Raw genomic sequence first — 19,129 nt, 5'->3', positions numbered from 1 at the left:
TGATCCCTCATTACCTCCACATCTACCATTGGGGGGAGAAAGATGACCCCCAGACACATTATTCTTTGTCTACTTCTAGGGTTCATCAAAGTTTTGTTTAATATGTATGGGCACCTTAAAGAGGACTTGTAATCTATCTAGACATGTCTGTTTAGCAATTATTTCCATCCCCTAACGATTCTGGATCATCTGTCCTAATAACTCTATGTTGTGCTATTCCTCTGTTATTCTTGCTGGAGGTCACAAGTCAATTACAAGTTTATAATGAAGGTCTAAATGGGTATTACCAGTTGGGGGGTGTCCCTGCACAGTCTGACACTATCCAGTCAGTGCTGTCAGTGTCAGAATTATAAAGGAATGGCACAACACAGAGTCATAAGAATAGATGCTCCAGATTGGTTAGTGCATGGGAAATGTAGGTAGTTACTAAAACAGACATGTCAGGAGAGGAAGCAGGTCCTGTTTATAAGGAATCTATACACTGACATATTATATACAGTAAGATTACTATTAGTCTTTATAAGTCGTGCCCTTCTTTTGAACATAATTTACGTAACTTTGTAAATGCACTTTTTTTATATGAAAAAGATATCTAAATATACATATTACAAACCTAAAGGAAAAGCACAAATAATCACAATGAGACTGCTGTATCCAATCATACATCCTTCGAAGTAATCAATGGTAGTGAGAGGAACACAAGGTGGTACCATTGTAGATGATGATTTATTTGGCTGAGGACATGGATCACCTAAAAATGGAAAGATATTAGATTGGAAGTGGTTTTTATTTAAATACATCTCAGAACCTCAGAGAAAAGAACGATCTTGTGAAAGTATTTTGATGGTACTTTCAAACTCCTTAGGGTGACCTACTGTGTTTACTATTCATTTATCTAATCAATTATCTGACTAACTATCACCTTTTGTGGCATTATATGGGGGGGGGGGGTCCACTTTCTGACAGACACTATACATGATGGCATTATCTGGCTGGTAGTTTGTTAAAGGGGCTGTCCGAGTTATGAAAAAAAAAAATATATAGCACTGTAAATCTGATGGTCAGCAATATATAACTGAGCTAAGCAAGTTTTCAGCAAAAAAAAAAAATCTATTTTCTCATTTCCCTGGTTCTCTACTGGCCCTTTGTTTACCTGCAATAACAACAATCTCTGCCCCTCCCCCTGCTCTGCAAAGGGAGTGAATACAAGTGCTGCCCTGAGTGACATGTCTGCCTGCTGGGAGACTTAGCAGCATGTTGTAAGTGTCGGACTACAGGTCCCATCTGTATAATGACACTGCTGATACACACAGGATCTTCTCCCTACCTGTTCTTGTGCAATGCTCTCCAGAACTCTTGTGTTAGTTCTTGTGCCCAGCATTTGTCTCCTCACTGCCTGCAGCTACTCAGTAAAGCCTTCAGCCCTGAGTCAGTGCAGCTGAAAGGGTTAAGAATCCAGGGAGAGAGCAGACAGCAGCAGACGGCAGTGCAAGGGGGTCTGGTGTACAAACTCATATCTGTTCTCTCAGGCTTGTGCACCATCAGAGCAGAGAGAGAAGTCAGACCTGCTAAAATGTGAAGTCTCACGGTCGTTTTGCGGCGAACTTTGCGTGTTTGTGATTCGCCGAACATGCGAACATATGGAGAAATTTGCGCCCGCCATATTCATTTACATTGTGAAGAACTTTGACCCATGACACATCCATCAGATGGTACAGGACAGCCAATTGAGAAGTTTCAGCACGTGGACACACCCCCTACCTTATAAATAAACCTGATCTGGCCGCCATTTTACATTCAGTGTTTTGCCAGTGTAGGGAGAGGTTGCTGTGTGGAGCAGGGACAGGCTGTTAGGGATACCAAACGCTAGCTAATAGGGCGACAAAAATCATTTTAAGCACTAGTATAGGTGTGCTATAAATATGTGTGATACACAGAGGGGTGTGATATACTTATAATATACTTTTATAATGAGTCAAAAATACATAGATCTATATAGTGATCACCTGGAAGTCAGGGGCCTAGGGGCTAGGGGCTTACTAGGGCCATTTTTATATAGGGTAAGGTTCCGGATGGGGTCGCTCTTATCAGGGCGGGTGGTCTGTGGTTAGGCTATCAGGGCCAGAATAGCACCCCCCTGTTGTCAGGGACAGTTCTTTGCCCAACCTGTCCTTCAATACCACATCATCATCTAGCCCAGGGATGGATGTTTTTTTGCTTTCCCTCCTGGATTCATCGATGTGCACTGGAACCCCCCAGATTGTGGTAGGACATATGGTTTCTCATTTGGTGCCGCCGAGCACCTGATTTAGTGCCATCGAGCACTTGTTATTGCCTACCACATCTATGCTTTTTGGTTAACTTTAATAATTTAATATATTTTCATTTTGAGGGATATCTTTACCATTCACACTCCCGAAAAATGGGTCCGCATCTGTTCCGCAATTTTGCGGAACGGGTGCAGACCCATTCATTTTCAATTGGGCCGGAATGTGCTGTCCGCATTTGCGGATCCACATCTGCATTTAAGGATCCGCACTTCCACATCTGTGCTTCCGTTTCCGCAAAAAAATAGAACATGTCCTATTCTTGTCCGCAATTGCAGACAAGATTAGGCATTTTCCATTATAGTGCCGGCGTTGTGCGGTCCACAAATTGCAGAATGCACATTGCCGGTGTCGGTTTCGGATCCGCAAAACACTTACGGACGTGTGAATGGACCCTCATAGTAAAATTATTAAAGGTTACGTTTTATCTTCATGTATATTCTAATGGATTGCCTTCCTTGTACAATGTTATAATATACTTTCTATGTTAGAAAGTATATTATAGTGTATTTGTATTGTGCGGCAGTTGTGTGCGGTAATGCTGCGATACTGCAGGTATATAGAGGGACAAGCGTTATTGGAACAAATAATTTGTACTGGTGTGATATACCAGTCGTCCCCCAAAAAAACTGATTGAAGCGGGGTGTTATATACCAATATACTTTCTTTATAGTGCATCAAGTTCATCAAGCTCATCACTAACAATCAATAGAAGTAACAGCCACAGGTCATATTAGGCAGCAGAGGGTAAGAGAACAGTAAACAGGTAGAGTTTGGTACACAGGCAGACAACAGAACAGCACACATTTGCAGGGAACTTAGCAAGCCAAGGAACCGTTTTCTCAGGCTCCTTCTCACAGGGGAAGGTGACTAAAGTAACCCAGGACTATCAGCCATTGGCTGGTAAAGATTAGGTCATGCATGCTGGCACCTTAAGAGCCAGAGGGAGCATACATGTGTGCCCTACAGGCATGAGAGGAGATGCCAAGCTGGGCTAGCAGGCTGCAGCTTAGCTGGAGGCCAGCACCGCCTGGAAAAGGACATTAGAAGGTGGTCTTGAGCTGCTGACAGGGTGAAAGGAGACACCCCCCCCCCCCCCCCATGCTTTCTCTTCTTTTCTTCTTTGATCCAGATTACTGCAGAACATTTTTCAGAAGAACAGGGCTAGCAAATCCTAAACCTCACTAGAGAGCTAGAGAGGCAAGACCTACATGTGTGAGCTCCTGCCAAGTAGGCCTAAAGAGAAGCCTCATCCAGGAAACATCATTCCTGAGACTGAAAAGCTACCTGACAACAAGCTAACTGAGAGACCACAACTGAGGGAAAAAGAACAGACATACATACCAGGTTTAGAACCATCAAAGCCATGCATTGGATTCAGACAGTAAAGTACTGCTCGTTTATGGCTTTAAGATTTTTCTGCTTGTGGAAAGGGTTAATTATCTCCACCACTCGCCACGCACTGGTGAACCAAATCTAAGATCTGCACCCCTCAGACTGGGAATTGCAGAAACAGTTAATGAGAATAGAACTGCATGCATGTTTCTATTTCAAAGGATTTCAAAGAGTGAGACTCAGACTACCACCATCATTGCCGCTGCTTATACGCAGCCAATGGGTAAAGTAACCTCTGTGATATACCTCAGGACTGTGCCATTTACCGCTATTTGTACTTCCACTCTCATCATCTATTCAGTAAAGAGAAACTTTTTTTAATCTTATTAAACTGGGGCTGGCCATTGTTCTATCATCCGTCGGCCCTACACCTGTCCTCCTGCCTTGCAACCTGCCAACTGTTCACCATCAAATGCGCCCCAACTAAAGGTCCAGGATGTGCCCTGAGAAAAGAAAGGATGGCCCCTAAAGTTACTGTACAGGCCCCAGGGAGGGCAAGAGTGAGGACAGCCACTGTGAACCATTACTACTCCTATCTGTGCCACAACTACTGCTCCTATTCTCCTCACAGTACTCCCCATGCTCAGCTTTCCTTTCATTAAACCTTTTTAGGAAAATGAAAGCTGTGCTGAGATTGGCTGTTAATCTTCAACCAATACTGTTTACAGAACAGATACTGGATACATACAATGTACTTACTGTTGCCATAATGTAGGTTATATAGATATATAATAAAGGGAGTAGATACTGGAGATTTATAATATACCTACTGTGACCACAGATTATACAATGGGCCCCATTTATCAAGACTGTAAAAAAAAATATAAATTTGTTTATTGCCCATAGCAATCAATCTTAGTTTCCATTTCTCAAACTGCTCTGGTGAAATGAGTGCTGTTCTGTGATTGATTGCTATCAGCAACAACAAAAAAATCTTTTAGACAGTTTTATAAATCTCCTTCACTAAATAAAGTTTATATGTAAAATAGCACATTTGTTATAACAGTCCATGCAGTGAGATGAGAAGCAGGCTGATAAGCCAAGCCTCAGCAGTTACAGTTAGCACTATACATCTCTCCTTTAACCTGCCATGTGACCACTGCAACTAGTCAGAGAAGAAGTAAGTTGTTGACAAGACAACGCAACTTGCCTTTTATATATTAGTATGATTCCTATTTGCTATAGCATCTTCCTATAGACATAAACCCACTACCCCATTACATTGCTACCTCTAAGTGATAACATATTCCATTGTAGAAGTAGAGGAAACTAGAGGAACAAATATAAAAAAGTGAGTCATGGGTATGTTCCTAAATTTGAACTTACCATCAACCCAAGTGAATACATTCTCCTGGATATCTCCAAATTCTGCTGTGGTAACTGCTAATATGACATCATGGAATGAAGTATTCTTAATCTTTACTATTTCATCTGTAGTAAATAATCTATAGCAAAAACAATATAAAATTATATAATAAACTGAAACCTAAAATGTGAATATGGCAATACAAGAGTATTATATAATGAGCAAATACCCAATATTTCTTAGTTTTGATGCCTTGGAAAGAAGGTTGGCAACAAATATGACAGCCAGTCATATTCTAACTCTTGAAATCTGAAAAGCACCACTGCAATGGAAGCTACTGTATATTGTTACGACATATAAATTGATGAACAGGATATTTAACATCTTGACACTTCTGTAAGTATATTATCTATTACTATTAGACAGGCAGTAAAGGACAATTCTGTTTTGTACTGCTTTGAACAAACGGGGGGGGGGGGGGGGTTTCTGAGGACTATTTCTTAGGCTGTGATTGACCTACAGCCACATCTAAAGCTGACAATCTAAGCTTTAAAACAAGACCAAACTCCCAAGACTATCCATGATACATCACAAATTACCACCCTTTGAAATGGACCCCAGTGAGAGCTGCATATATCTTCAGCTTTCACTCCCAACCCATTTTCTAAAGGCTGTATCTCCTGATGAACCTCAGCTAACACTAAGAAAAAAAGACAATGCAACAGGCAGCACTCTGCAAACACAAATAAAGTACAATAATGCCATAATTATAGAAAACATCTAAACAGCTAAATAAGCCCACCCTTTATCCGGCTATGATTTTAGCTAACCTGGAGGAGGAGGAAGGGGGCAGAGGGGTAGTGCTGATAGTCTGCAGGAGGACAGATATGGTCGCAGGTGGGGGGGTGTAACATAGATTTCTGTGCATGTTATCTATCCCCTTTCCCCATAAATCAGATGGGTGTGTGAGAGAAGATCAGGGCCGGACTGGCCTACCGGGATACCGGGAAATTTCCCGGTGGGCCGCCGGCCCTGGGGCTGCTTTAAGATGTGCCTGCACTTTTTCTGCGGCCGGCGGGCCGAATCCGAAAGCTAGCCTCAGTCTGATGTAGTTAGTGGTGGCCGCACTGGCAGGTGGGTGGAGCTGAGCAGGCCAGCAGGCCGGCCGGCCGGCCTCCGTGGGAGCGGCACTGCTCCCTCCGACCACCTGGTGTCGCTGTGAGCGCCGGCAGCCCGTGATCCTGAGGCTCTGGCTGTCCTGTGTGTGGCCGCCCCTCTCTTCCTGCAAGTGGCCTCAGGCTCCCGCCGCCTCACCAGATTCAAATATGCCGGGCCCAGGCCGCAGACCGGAAGCAGAGCCCGACCCCTGTGTATGCCGCCGTCACCGATGTAAACAGCCCTGGGGGTAAGAAGGGGCCAGGCTGTGCCCACATGTGACTGTGCAGTCTGTCAGGGTTATGTAGTGTATATTATTTACATACAGTCTTATAATTTATAAGACTGTATGCACACTAATATACACTACATAACCCTGACAGCCTGCACAGTCACATGTGGGCACAGCCCTGGCATCCAATACATATCACAGAGAGCTATACTGTGCATTATAAGCTATACTGCACAGTATAGCTCTCTGTGACATGTATTGGATGCCAGGGCTGTGCCCACATGTGACTGTGCAGGCTGTCAGGGTTATGTAGTGTATACTATTAGTTTACATACAGTCTCCAGTTTACAGGAATCTCCAGGAGTGACATCGGCTGGGCAGATCAGCTTCTAGGATCTGGGCTCCATGGGCCCTCTGTGGCCCTCACATGCTTCTTTATGCATCACAGCAAGGAGATTGGGGCAGTTGACAGCAGGGCTCTGGCTAGAGGTAGCACTTTGTGAAAGGTTGTCACACAGGTTGTCAGGGGCTGGGAGTGGAGAACATCTTGGTGTGTAACCTGGTGTCACTGTGCTGTACCAAGGATCTGCTGGGCATGGTGCCTCCACAGAGGGCAGGGAATCAGATTGACTGAGGAGGGCTTGTACTTTGGAGAAGAATATGTGGCTTCATGTGACAGAGCAGATGAATCGCACAGAGGAGTGTGTGGATGAGGCTACGTTGTGTCTCCAGGAGCTCTGCCCCTGACATCTCCAAGTGACAGACACTGCTGGACCCCTCTGGCACCCTGCACACAATATAAATGCACAGTATAGCTTTCCCTGATATTTATTGGATGCCAGGGCCATGCCCACATGTGGCGAGTGGCGGTGCATTATACACAGCAGCACGGTGTCCGGTACTCACACAAAGACGTGGTAGACAAATGCCCAGCCCCGGGGTCTCTCCAGCACGTTGCACAGGTAGTTATGCAGCCTCCGGTACTTCACGTTCCTCCGGCAGCTCTGGCTGCTGTTGTACGACAGCGGCTTCCCCAATTAGCTCATGCAAGCTCCCTGCTTCCCATGGCGGCTCTCCTGCAAGCCCCCTCCCGGTCCCACACCGCTGCCCCTGCCAGTGTCACTGGTGCCCAGGAGAAGCAGCCCGTCCTTTCTACTGGAGTTCAACAGCACCCTGTTGCCCCGACCCGTAGTAACGGTCCCTGCCCCTGCCTTTACCTCCAGAGCTGCTTTTTATCCAGAGCCTCCCACATCACCTCCACTATGGTTGCGGGACATGGCATCACCGGTGTGGGCACAGAGGGCTCCGGGTGCATGCACAGAGCAGACCTGGGGACAGGGTGGCAGCGCTTCCTGGCTTCAGACTGTCAGATCTGATCACAAGTTGGCACCAGCCATACATACAGGAAGGCTCTGTGTGCAGGGTGCCAGGGGGGTCCAGCAGTGTCTATCACTTGGAGATGTCAGGGGCAGAGCTCCTGGAGACACGACGTATCCTCATCCACACACTCTTCTGTGCGATTCCTCTGCTCTGTCACATGAAGCCACATATTCTTCTCCAAAGTACAAGCCCTCCTCAGTCCATCTGATTCCCTGCCCTCTGTGGAGGCACCATGCCCAGCAGATCCTTGGTACAGCACAGTGACACCAGGTTACACACCAAGATGTTCTCCACTCCCAGCCCCTGACAACCTGTGTGACACCCTTTCACAAAGTGCTACCTCCAGCCAGAGCCCTGCTGTCAACTGCCCCAATCATCTCCTTGCTGTGATGCATAAAGAAGCATGTGAGGGCTACAGAGGGCCCATGGAGCCCAGATCGTAGAAGCTGATCTGCCCAGCCGATGTCACTCCTGGAGAGTCCCTTGCTGCTCTCTGTACAGGAGGGGACAGTGATCACACAGCTCTCTGCATCCAGCAGGCTGCTCAGCCTCCACACAGGCAGCTCCCAGCAGTCTACTGTGCCTTCATACATAGAAGCCTGGAGGTCACTTCCAGGCAGCTGAAACTCCATGCATGGTGGTCAGAGTGGCTGTGAGAAGCTTGGAGCCCACCACCTCCAGGCAGCTGCACTTCAAAAACTTTCCAGGAGAATCCAGCAACTCTGTGACAGCAGGAAGGGGTTGCCAGTCACTCACTTGTCCCTGTGCAGCCTGCAGCTCCAGTCCTTCTCCTGGTGCTGCTGCTGACATACATTCAAGGGGGACAGAAGGGGAAGGGGGGGAAGGCCAGGTACTTACAGGAGGACTATATCTGAGTATAAATTAAAGGGGTTGTTCGGGTTCAGAGCTGAACTCGGACATACCTCCATTTTCACCCAGGCAGCCCCCCTGACTTGAGCATCGGAGCAGTTCATGCTCCGATGCTCTCCTTTGCCCTGCGCTAAATCGCGCAGGGCAAAGGCATTTTTTGAAGATCTGGTGATGTACTGGGGCTCTCCATGGGGCTGCCAGGAAGCCCAGTGACGTCACCGTCACTGATGGCCGGGATTTAGCGCTGCCCTAGCCAGTAAAACGGTAATATGAACAATGGGGGTTCTACAAAAGAGCTATTGTGGGGCAAAGTTCATATTCGTGTTTAAAATGAATGCTTTCCCCTTTTATAAACAAGTAAATAATGACGCAACGCTGTGGGGCTGGTGTGCAACTTTTTCCAGGGCTGGTTTTTATCCCCAGTCCGGCCCTGGAGAAGATGAGCACTTGTTCATCTAAGTATCCCTCTGCGCCTAATTAGCTAATTCATTGAGGTAATGAAAGTTCCTACGGTATAATGTCCCTTCTGTCCGTACCCAATTTTTAGCATAAAACAGGAGGAGCACTTGTCTAGCGATACAAGTTATACACAGCATTAATAGGGGCTATCACTAGACAGGAATATCTAATATATTTCTGACTGATGGAAAAGGTTTCCATTAATCAATAAAGACATAAAAGATTATTTTCCATTAGCTTTACAAAATGAACCAGTATGACAATCCAGGGCAAACTAAGCTCCTGCACAGCTTAGTTTAGGGGTAGCACTGAAGTAGGTGTCTTGTATGTTTTTTTTTTTCTCCCCGCTAAGAAAAAAAACGAATATATTGTACTGTATGTACCCCAAAATTGTTCCTATAAAAATTAGAGGGGGAAAATGTTACTGGATAAAATTAGTCACATCACTAAGTGGTTAAAATGCTATTTCCTTCCTGGAAATGTCATTTTTTTAATTGTAGATTTTGAATTTTTCTGTGAGCAATAAAAAAATGACATTGCCAGGAATGTTTTTCCAATTTTGATGTGACAGTTGGGGAAGTTAAATGCAATGGGTGGCTGCTTCTTCCTTTATGTGTGGCTTTCCTCATAGGAGAGGACCCAGTGTCTGCAACACATTCATGATACCTGCTAGAGAAGAGCGAATCAATTCATCTCATCAAGCAGAGTTCTACACCTGCAATGAGGTGTCTCCAAAGCTGAGGATGCTCCCCCTGCCACTTGTTAAGGCCTCTTGCACACGAAAAAAAAATATTTCCGTTTATGTTCAGTTTTTTGCGTTCCGTATACGGACCGTATACGGAATGATTCATTTCAATGGATCTGTAAAAAAAAAAGCGGAAGGTACTCCGTATGCCTTCAGTTTCCGTATTTCCGTTTTTCCGTTCGGTTCAAAGATAGATGTTCTATTATTATCTGCATAACGGACAAGGATAGTACTGTTCTATCAGGGGCCAGCTGTTCTTTTCCGTAAAAAACGGAATGCACGCGGAATGCACACGGACATCATGCGTATTTTTTGCAGATCAGTTTTTTGACGCAAAATACTGAAAAAGCCATACGGTCGTGTGCACAAGGCCTAACAGGGCTGGACATCTTCTCTGGCCTTAGGAATCTTGCACCTGCACCACTGTTCCGAGTAGTGGCACAAGCATACAGGCTTTGCTGCCCGGAAATATAGCGGCACATGAAGTAGCGGAAGCAGAGGTTCTTCATTTTTATGGGTTTTGTTTTTACAGCGTTTCCTATGTGGTAAAACCATTCATTCTCCAGGTCAGTACAATAAACAATGATAACACATTTGTATATATATTTTTTGAGTTTTAATACAAAAAAAAAGCCACATTTTTTATTTGCATCGCCATATTCTCACTACGGTTGAACAAAGTTTTGAAAAATTTGATTCAACGAACTTCAATAAGAAATTTGATTCGTTACTAATTAATTTGTCGCAAATCGTGATAAATCAGGTATACCCAGGCCACTCTGCCTAATCATATTCATCCTATTTGGTGCCCCAATCTCAGTGTGAAGGCTGAAACTGCAGGGACGGTGCACGGAGAGGGTATCACAGTGTGCATTGCATTCTACTGTACCCACATTCATAGTTAATCCCTTCTGTAGATACTGTGCCATCAGTATTACAGGCAACTGTAATTTATCGCCGTCTACATCACTGTGCAGTGCACCAAGTTTCATATCTAATCTATTCTGTTAAACAAAAAGAAAAGCATATAGCACCCTTCAGTATAGCCAAAATCCCATGTGCACCACTGCAGGAGCTGTGTCCAAATGGCTCCTTAGTGAAACTAAATAAAGAAGTGGAGGAAACTCCAATAATGTAGTGGGCAAAAACAAACTTCTTTAAATGCATGCGTGCATACGTGGGAGTCCAAACTCATGCTTTTTAATCCCTTTTGTTAGCTGTAGATTTACTGTGCGTCAGTATTACAGGTGAATGTTAACGTCAGGAATAAATTATCATTGTGGACTTAACCATGCAGTGCTCCAAGATTCAAGTAGTGGCCCCATGACAGAATAAGGAGGGTGGCAGCAGCAGCAGGAGCAGTGACTGTAGTGGTCTCATGATAGAGTGGGGAGTGGGGGTAGCAGCAGTGCATTAAGCCTGTGTTCATATCACTGTTTATTTTTCCTTTCTTCTGAACTGTCAGAAGAACAGAAAACGAAAAAAAAGTGACGCCTGTATTTTGAGCATCCATAAAGCCTCTTTCAGATGGTCAGTATGTGATCAGTAATTGTAAGTAGAGATGAGTGAATCGAAGCTGATGAAGTCGAATTCGTTCCGAATTTCAGGAAAAATTTGATTCTGAACAAATGCAAATTTCCTTGTGCTTCGTGGTAATGAATCGCAATTTTTATTAACATGGCGGCTAGCCGGCTACAATGGCGGCTAAAATAGCGGCTACACATGTGAGGACATGGGGCAAGGATCTCTGGGAAGGCGGGATGACCCATAATGCCATGCATGCAGCCAATCAGCAGCCAGCCAGCCTGGTGATGTCACAGCCCTATAAATACGGCAGCCATCTAAGAGTCTGACATTCACTATCGTACTTTGTTCTGGGACAGACGTGTATGCAGGCGCTAGGGAGAGTGTAAGAAAAACTAATGTTAAAAAAAAAAAGGAAAGAAGCGATTTACTAGTGCAGGGAAAGGATAGTGAGAGGAATCATTTCACAGTCAGGGAGAGAAGTGTGCACATGCGAGGGAGAGTCATAGGAAAATCCTCATTGTGAAAAAAAGCAATTTACAAGTGCAGGGAAACATTACTTGGGGATCCAGATAGTCTCATAGTACCTCTCTGTTATTCCAGCAATTAGTTATTGGGGTGCAAGTGCTATGTTGAAAAGCCTTTAGTGGCTTTTATCTGTGGAAAAAGATAAATATATACACAGGTCACTTTTGCTGTTAACTGCGCTGATATTATTTAGTGGCCTATTTCAATACAATATAAGAAATATTTGCGAGGGTCACTTTTGCTTATTTGCGCTAAAAGAGTTTATTGCCATATTTCTAGAGAAAAAGGGAAAAATAGACTATGTTAATATTTGCTGTTATTTGTGCTAAAAGCGTTTCTTGTCATTTTTCACTACAATATGAGAAAAATAGACTTAGTTCACATTTGGTGTTATTTGCGCTGAAAGCGTTTCTTGTCATATTTCTTACAATATGAGAAAAATTGACGCAGTTCACATTTGGTGTTATTTACACTAAAAAAGGATTATTGCTATATTTCTAGAGAAAAAGAGAAAACTAGACTAAGTTCATATTTGCTGCTATTTGCGCTAAAAGCATTTCTTGTCATATTTTACTACAATACGAGAAAAATAGACGCAGTTCACATTTGGTGTTATTTGCGCTAAAAGAGTTTGTCATATTTCTAGAGAAAAAGAGAAAAATATTTGCAGTTCACTTTTTCTGTTATGTACTTAGAAATCATTTAGTGGCCTATTTTAGTCCAATACGAGAAATATATATGCAGTTCAGTTTTTCTGTTATTTACGCTAAAATAGTTTAGTTGCCAATTTCAAATCCTTTAGTTGCCTATCAGTAAAAAAAGATAAATATATTTGGCGCTTTTAGGGGAATTTTAATTTTCTTTTGATTCATTTAGTTCAGCTAAAAGTATGTCAGACAGAAGTGCCAGGCCCTGCACAGGGGAGTGTCAGAGGTGTAAATGATTCTGGCACAGGCACAGGTCGCAGCAGAGTTAGGGGGCGTGGCAGAAGGGGTTTCTTCCCGAGGATTCAGGTCTAGAGTTGAGCGAACACCTAGATGTTCGGGTTCCGGGAGTTCGGCCGAACTTTAAAAAAAAGTTCAGGTTTGGGACCCGAACTTGATCCGAACTTTGACCCGAACCCCATTGAGCTCAATGGGGACCGGAACTTCACTTTATTATTTTCCGTTATACCATGGTTATAACCGAAAATAATAGTATTAGCTTTTTCAGATCTGAGTTTTCACGATCGTGAAAACTCAGATCCGACAGTATATTCTAACACAGAGGCGTTCCCATGGTGATGGGGACGCTTCAAGTTAGAATATACTAAGAACTGTGTACATAACTGCCCCCTGCTGCCTGGCAGCACCCGATCTCTTACAGGGGGCTGTAATCCACACAATTAACCCCTCAGGTGCCACCAATGATGGGGGGGAGGGGGGTTGTTAACCAATGATTTTAACCACCTCCGGACCGCCGAACGCAGCGACGCGTCCTGGAGGTGGTTGATTCATTCCTCCTGGACGCATATATGCGTCCTCTCGCGAGACGCGAGATTTCCTGTGAACGCGAGCACACAGGCGCGCGCATTCACAGGATCGGAAGGTAAGCAAGTGGATCTCCAGCCTGCCAGCGGCGATCGTTCACTGGCAGGCTGGAGATGCGATTTTTTTTAACCCCTAACAGGCATATTAGACGCTGTTTTGATAACAGCGTCTAATATACCTGCTACCTGGTCCTCTGGTGGTCCCTTTTGCTTGTATCGACCACCAGAGGACACAGGCAGCTCAGTAATATGTAGCACCAAACACCACTACACTACACCCCCCCTGTCACTTATTAACCCCTTATTAACCCCTGATCACCCCATATAGACTCCCTGATCACCCCCCTGTCATTGATCACGCCCCTGTCATTGATCACCCCCCTGTAAGGCTCCATTCAGAGGTCCGTATTGATTTTTACGGATCCACTGATACATGGATCGGATACGCAAAACACATACGGACATCTGAATGGAGCCTTACAGGGGGGTGATCAATGACGGGGGTGATCACCCCATATAGACTCCCTGATCACCCCCCTGTCATTGATCACCCCCCTGTAAGGCTCCATTCAAACGTCCGTATGTTTTTTACGGATCCACGGATACATGGATCGGATCCGCAAAACACATACGGACATCTGAATGGAGCCTTATAGGGGGGTGATCAATGACAGGGGGGTGATCACCCCATATAGACTCCCTGATCACCCCCCTGTCATTTATCACTCCCCCTGTAAGGCTCCATTCAAACGTCCGTTTTTTTTTTACGGATCCACGGATACATGGATTGGATCCGCAAAACACATACGGACATCTGAATGGAGCCTTATAGGGGATGATCAATGACAGAGGGGTGATCACCCATATAGACTCCCTGATCACCCCCCTGTCATTGATCACCCCCCTGTCATTAATCACCCCCCTGTAAGGCTCCATTCAAACGTCCGTATGTTTTTTACGGATCCACGGATACATGGATCGGATCCGCAAAACCATACAGACATCTGAATGGAGCCTTATAGGGGGGTGATCAATGGCAGGGGGGTGATCACCCCATTTAGACTCCCTGATCACCCCCCTGTCATTGATCACCCCCCTGTCATTGATCACCCCCCTGTAAGGCTCCATTCAAAGTCCATATATTTTTTACGGATCCACGGATACATGGATCGGATCCGCAAAACACATACGGACATCTGAATGAAGCCTTATAGGGGGGTGATCAATGACAGGGGGGTGATCACCCCATATAGACTCCCTGATCACCCCCCTGTCATTGATCACCCCCTGTCATTGATCACCCCCCTGTAAGGCTCCATTCAGACATTTTTTTGGCCCAAGTTAGCGGAAATTTTTTTTTTTTTTCTTACAAAGTCTCATATTCCACTAACTTGTGACAAAAAATAAAAACATCCATGAACTCACTATGCCCATCACGAAATACCTTGGGGTGTCTTCTTTCCAAAATGGGGTCACTTGTGGGGTAGTTATACTGCCCTGGCATTTTAGGGGCCCGAATGCGTGAGAAGTGGTTTGAAATCAAAATCTGTAAAAAATGGCCGGTGAAATCCGAAAGGTGCTCTTTGGAATGTGGGCCCCTTTGCCCACCTAGGCTGCAAAAAAGTGTCACACATCTGGTATCACCGTACTCAGTAGAAGTTGGGCAATGTGTTTTGGGGTGTCTTTTTACATATATCCATGCTGGGTGAGAGAAATATCTTGGCAAAAGACAACTTTTCAATTTTTTTTATACAAAGTTGGCATTTGACCGAGATATTTATCTCACCCAGCATGGGTATATGTAAAATGACACCCCAAAACACATAGTTCAACTTCTCCTGAGTACGGCGATACCAGATGTGTGACACTTTTTTGCAGCCTAGGTTGGCAAAGGGGCCCAGATTCCAAAGAGCACCTTTCGGATTTCACCGGCCATTTTTTTTACAGATTTTGATTTCAAACTACTTCTCACGCATTCGGGCCCCTAAAATGCCAAGGCAGTATAACTACCCCACAAGTGACCCCAATTTGGAAAGAAGACACCCCAAGGTATTTCGTGATGGGTATAGTGAGTTCACGGAAGTTTTTATTTTTGTCACAAGTTTGTGGAATATGAGACTTTGTAAGAAAAAATATATTAAAAAAAATCATCATTTTCCGCTAACTTGTGACAAAAAATAAAAAGTTCTATGAACTCACTATGCCCATCAGCGAATTCCTTAGGGTGTCTACTTTCCGAAATGGGGTCATTTGTGGGGTGTTTGTACTGTCTGGCCATTGTAGAACCTCAGGAAACATGACAGGTGCTCAGAAAGTCAGAGCTGCTTCAAAAAGCGGAAATTCACATTTTTGTACCATAGTTTGTAAACGCTATAACTTTTACCCAAACATTATTTTTTTATCAAAGACATGTAGAACAATAAATTTAGAAAAAAATTTATATATGGATGTTGTTTTTTTTGCAAAATTTTACAACTGAAAGTGAAAAATTTCATTTTTTTGCAAAAAAATCGTTAAATTTCGATTAATAACAAAAAAAGTAAAAATGTCAGCAGCAATGAAATACCACCAAATGAAAGCTCTATTAGTGAGAAGAAAAGGAGGTAAAATTCATTTTGGGTGTTAAGTTGCATTACCGAGCAATAAACGGTGAAAGTAGTGTAGGTCAGAAGTGTAAAAAGTGGCCTGGTCATTAAGGGTGTTTAAGGTAGGGGAGCTGAGGTGGTTAATTAGGGGGGGGAGAGGGGAGGCCGCACTGGACACCAATGATTTTAATACTGAGGAGAGAGGGGGAATGGCCTGATCTCTTACAGGGGGCTGTGATCCGCACAATTAACCCCTCAGGTGCGGCACCTGAGGGGTTAATTGTGCGGGTCACAGCCCCCTGTAAGAGATCAGGTGCTGCCAGGCAGCAGGGGGCCGTTATGTCCACAGTTCTCAGTATATTCTAACTTGAAGCGTCCCCATCACTATGGGAACGCCTCTGTGTTAGAATATACTGTCGGATCTGAGTTTTCACGATCTAACTCAAATCCGATGGTATATTCTAACATAGAGGCGTTCCCATGGTGATGGGGACGCTTCAAGTTAAAATATATCATCGGATTGGAGAAAACTCCGATCTGATGGTATATTAATATTACCCGAACACCGAACCCGATTCCAAACTTTTACTGAAATGTTCGGGTTCGGGTGCCGAACACCGTAAAGTTCGGTACAAACCCGAACTTTACAGTTCGGGTTCGCTCAACCTTACTCAGGTCCACATGTCAGCTATCGGTCGTGTCTTGACCAGCAACCCAGCGGTTCTTGATTGGTTTACTGGATCTTCGACTTCGTCGTAAGTGACAGCAGCACCAGCAGCCTGAGTCTAGAGTTGTTGATGAGCAGCTTTCTTCACCCGCATAGAGAAGAAACTACAGCAGGTAGACCTGGAGCAGGACCTGAACCAGCAGGTGGTGGCATACTTTGACAGCACCCTGCCAGCCATCATAGAAGATCCGCTGGACTACTGGGCAGCCAAACTGGATTTGTGGTCGCAACTGGCTGAGTTTGCCCTGGAAAAGTTGTCCTGCCCGGCCAGTAGTGTGGCATAAGAGCGGGTGTTTAGTGCAGTGGGGGCCATAGTTACCACAAGGAGAACTTTCCTGTCCACCCAAAATGTGTGAAGACTTACTTTTGTCAAGATGAATCAGGCATGGATCAGCCAGGATTTCCACCCACCAATGCCTGATGCATCAGATTAGATCGTCCATCTCAACACTATGTCACCTTGCCACTCTGTGGTATCATGCTGCTGCTGTTGCTGCCATGTCCACACTATGTCATCATGCCACTCTGTGGCTTCCTGATGCTGCCATCTCCACACTATGTCACCATTCCACTTTGTGGCCCCCTGATGCTGCCATGTCCACACTATGTCACCTTGCCACTCTGTGGCATCATGCTGCTGTTGCTGCCATCTCCACACTATCTCACCTTGCCACTTTGTGGCCTCCTGATGCTGCCATGTCCATACTATATTACCTTGTCACTCTGTGGTATCATGCTGCTGCTGTTGCTGCCATCTCCACACTATGTCACCGTGCCACTTTGTGGCCTCCTGATGCTACCATGTCTACACTATGTCACCTTGCCACTGTGGTATCATGCTGCTGCTGTTGCTGCAATCTCCACACTATGTCACCTTGCCACTTTGTGGCCTCCTGATGCTGCAATGTCCACACTAGGTCACCTTGCCACTCTGTGGTATCATGCTGCTGCTCTTGCTGCCACCTCCACACAATGTCACCTTGCCACTCTGTGGCCTCCTGATGCTGCCATGTCCACACTATGTCACCTTGACACTCTGTGATATCATGCTGCTGTTGCTGCCATCTCCACACTATGTCACCTTGCCACTCTCTGGCCTCCTGATGCTGCCATATCCACATTATGTCACCGTGCCAATTTGTGGCCTAATCATACTGCTGCTGTCACCTCCACACTTTGTCATTGTGCCACTCTGTGGCCTCCTGATGCTGCCGCCACCTCCAGACCCTCTCATTGTGCCACTTCATGGTCTCCTCATGCTGCTTCCACCTTACCACTATGTCATACGGCGACTCTGTGGACTTCTCATGCTGTTACCACCCTCCCCACTCTATGACGGGGTCACTATTTTTCTTGTTTGGCCTTCTTGAAATCACCTTTTATTTGACCTTTCTTCTGATCGGTCAGAAGGAAGGAAAAATGAGACACACAATGGATCCTGTCAGTGTAGCAGCTGTAAGGCCTGTATGGTCGCATCAGAATTGGCTTATGATGTGGTACCCAAAAGCAGGAGTGGGTACAAAACACAGAATACATGCAAATATTGCCTTCACGTGTCATCTCTGTTTTAGATCCACTCCTGTTTTGTTTGGCATTACCAATACTCATGGATTACTGAGCAAATGCCGACCGAGTGAAGGCAGATGCTCCCAAGACAGGATTCTTTTTGTGGGTTATTGTTCTGACGAATCAGAGGAAGGGCAAAATAATCAGTGACATCAACACAAACTTACTGCTGACACCCTCTGCACTCTCTGTCGGCGGGGCTCTACTTGTATAAGCGTTTAATAAGCGTTAATTGTATGTGGAATCAGCTGATGAGGGTGTAAAAGGAGTGCACTTCTTCTTCTTGATGCTAACATGGACCTGTAAGGCTGAGTTAATACTTGAGTTATTTGGTCAGTTTTGGCCCTGTGACTGCCCAAATAAGTGAAGTGTGCAGTGATTCTAATAGCGACACCTGTCATCTGCATGTCATACTGACAGTATTATTTCACTACCCCAGCACACTCCCTATGCGTGTTACTGCAAGGCACAGTGTTCTACATATAAAGGCTCTATACAGCCCGGAAATAGCTGTTTATCGCGATTCGTTGCAAATATATTCGGATCGAAGCTAATTTTTTCGGAAAATTCAGCGAACCGGCTGAATAGAAATTTTGAGAAATTCGCTCATCTCTAATTGTAAGCCAAAACCAGGAGTGGGTTCAAAACAGAGATAAAATCTAATGGACATATTTACATCTCTTCTGTGTTTTGGACCAAATTTTTTTTTTTTTATCAAGGAAAAAAAGTCCAGGGCTTTTTTGGCCTCTTTCACACGGTCAGTATTTGGTCAGTATTTTGCATTAGTATTTGATCAGTATTT

The 19,129-nt window shown here is 44.8% G+C and overlaps 1 protein-coding gene across 1 annotated transcript in view; it reads right to left on the bottom strand.

The window, feature by feature from the left end:
- Window positions 1-19,129, bottom strand: part of DUOX1 (dual oxidase 1) — a 278,604-nt gene that overhangs the window by 121,522 nt on the left and 137,953 nt on the right. The window contains exons 14-15 of the mRNA XM_040413827.1: window positions 5,049-5,167; window positions 614-751 (exon numbers count right to left, since the gene is read on the bottom strand). Of these exons, the coding sequence (XP_040269761.1) occupies window positions 614-751; window positions 5,049-5,167 (257 nt within the window). The remainder of the gene's footprint in view (window positions 1-613; window positions 752-5,048; window positions 5,168-19,129) is intronic.

The sequence above is a fragment of the Bufo bufo genome, chromosome 1 (assembly GCF_905171765.1).
Source record: "Bufo bufo chromosome 1, aBufBuf1.1, whole genome shotgun sequence".
In the NCBI taxonomy this organism is placed as follows: Eukaryota; Metazoa; Chordata; class Amphibia; order Anura; family Bufonidae; genus Bufo; species Bufo bufo.
This window is presented reverse-complemented; position numbering and strand designations above follow the sequence as displayed.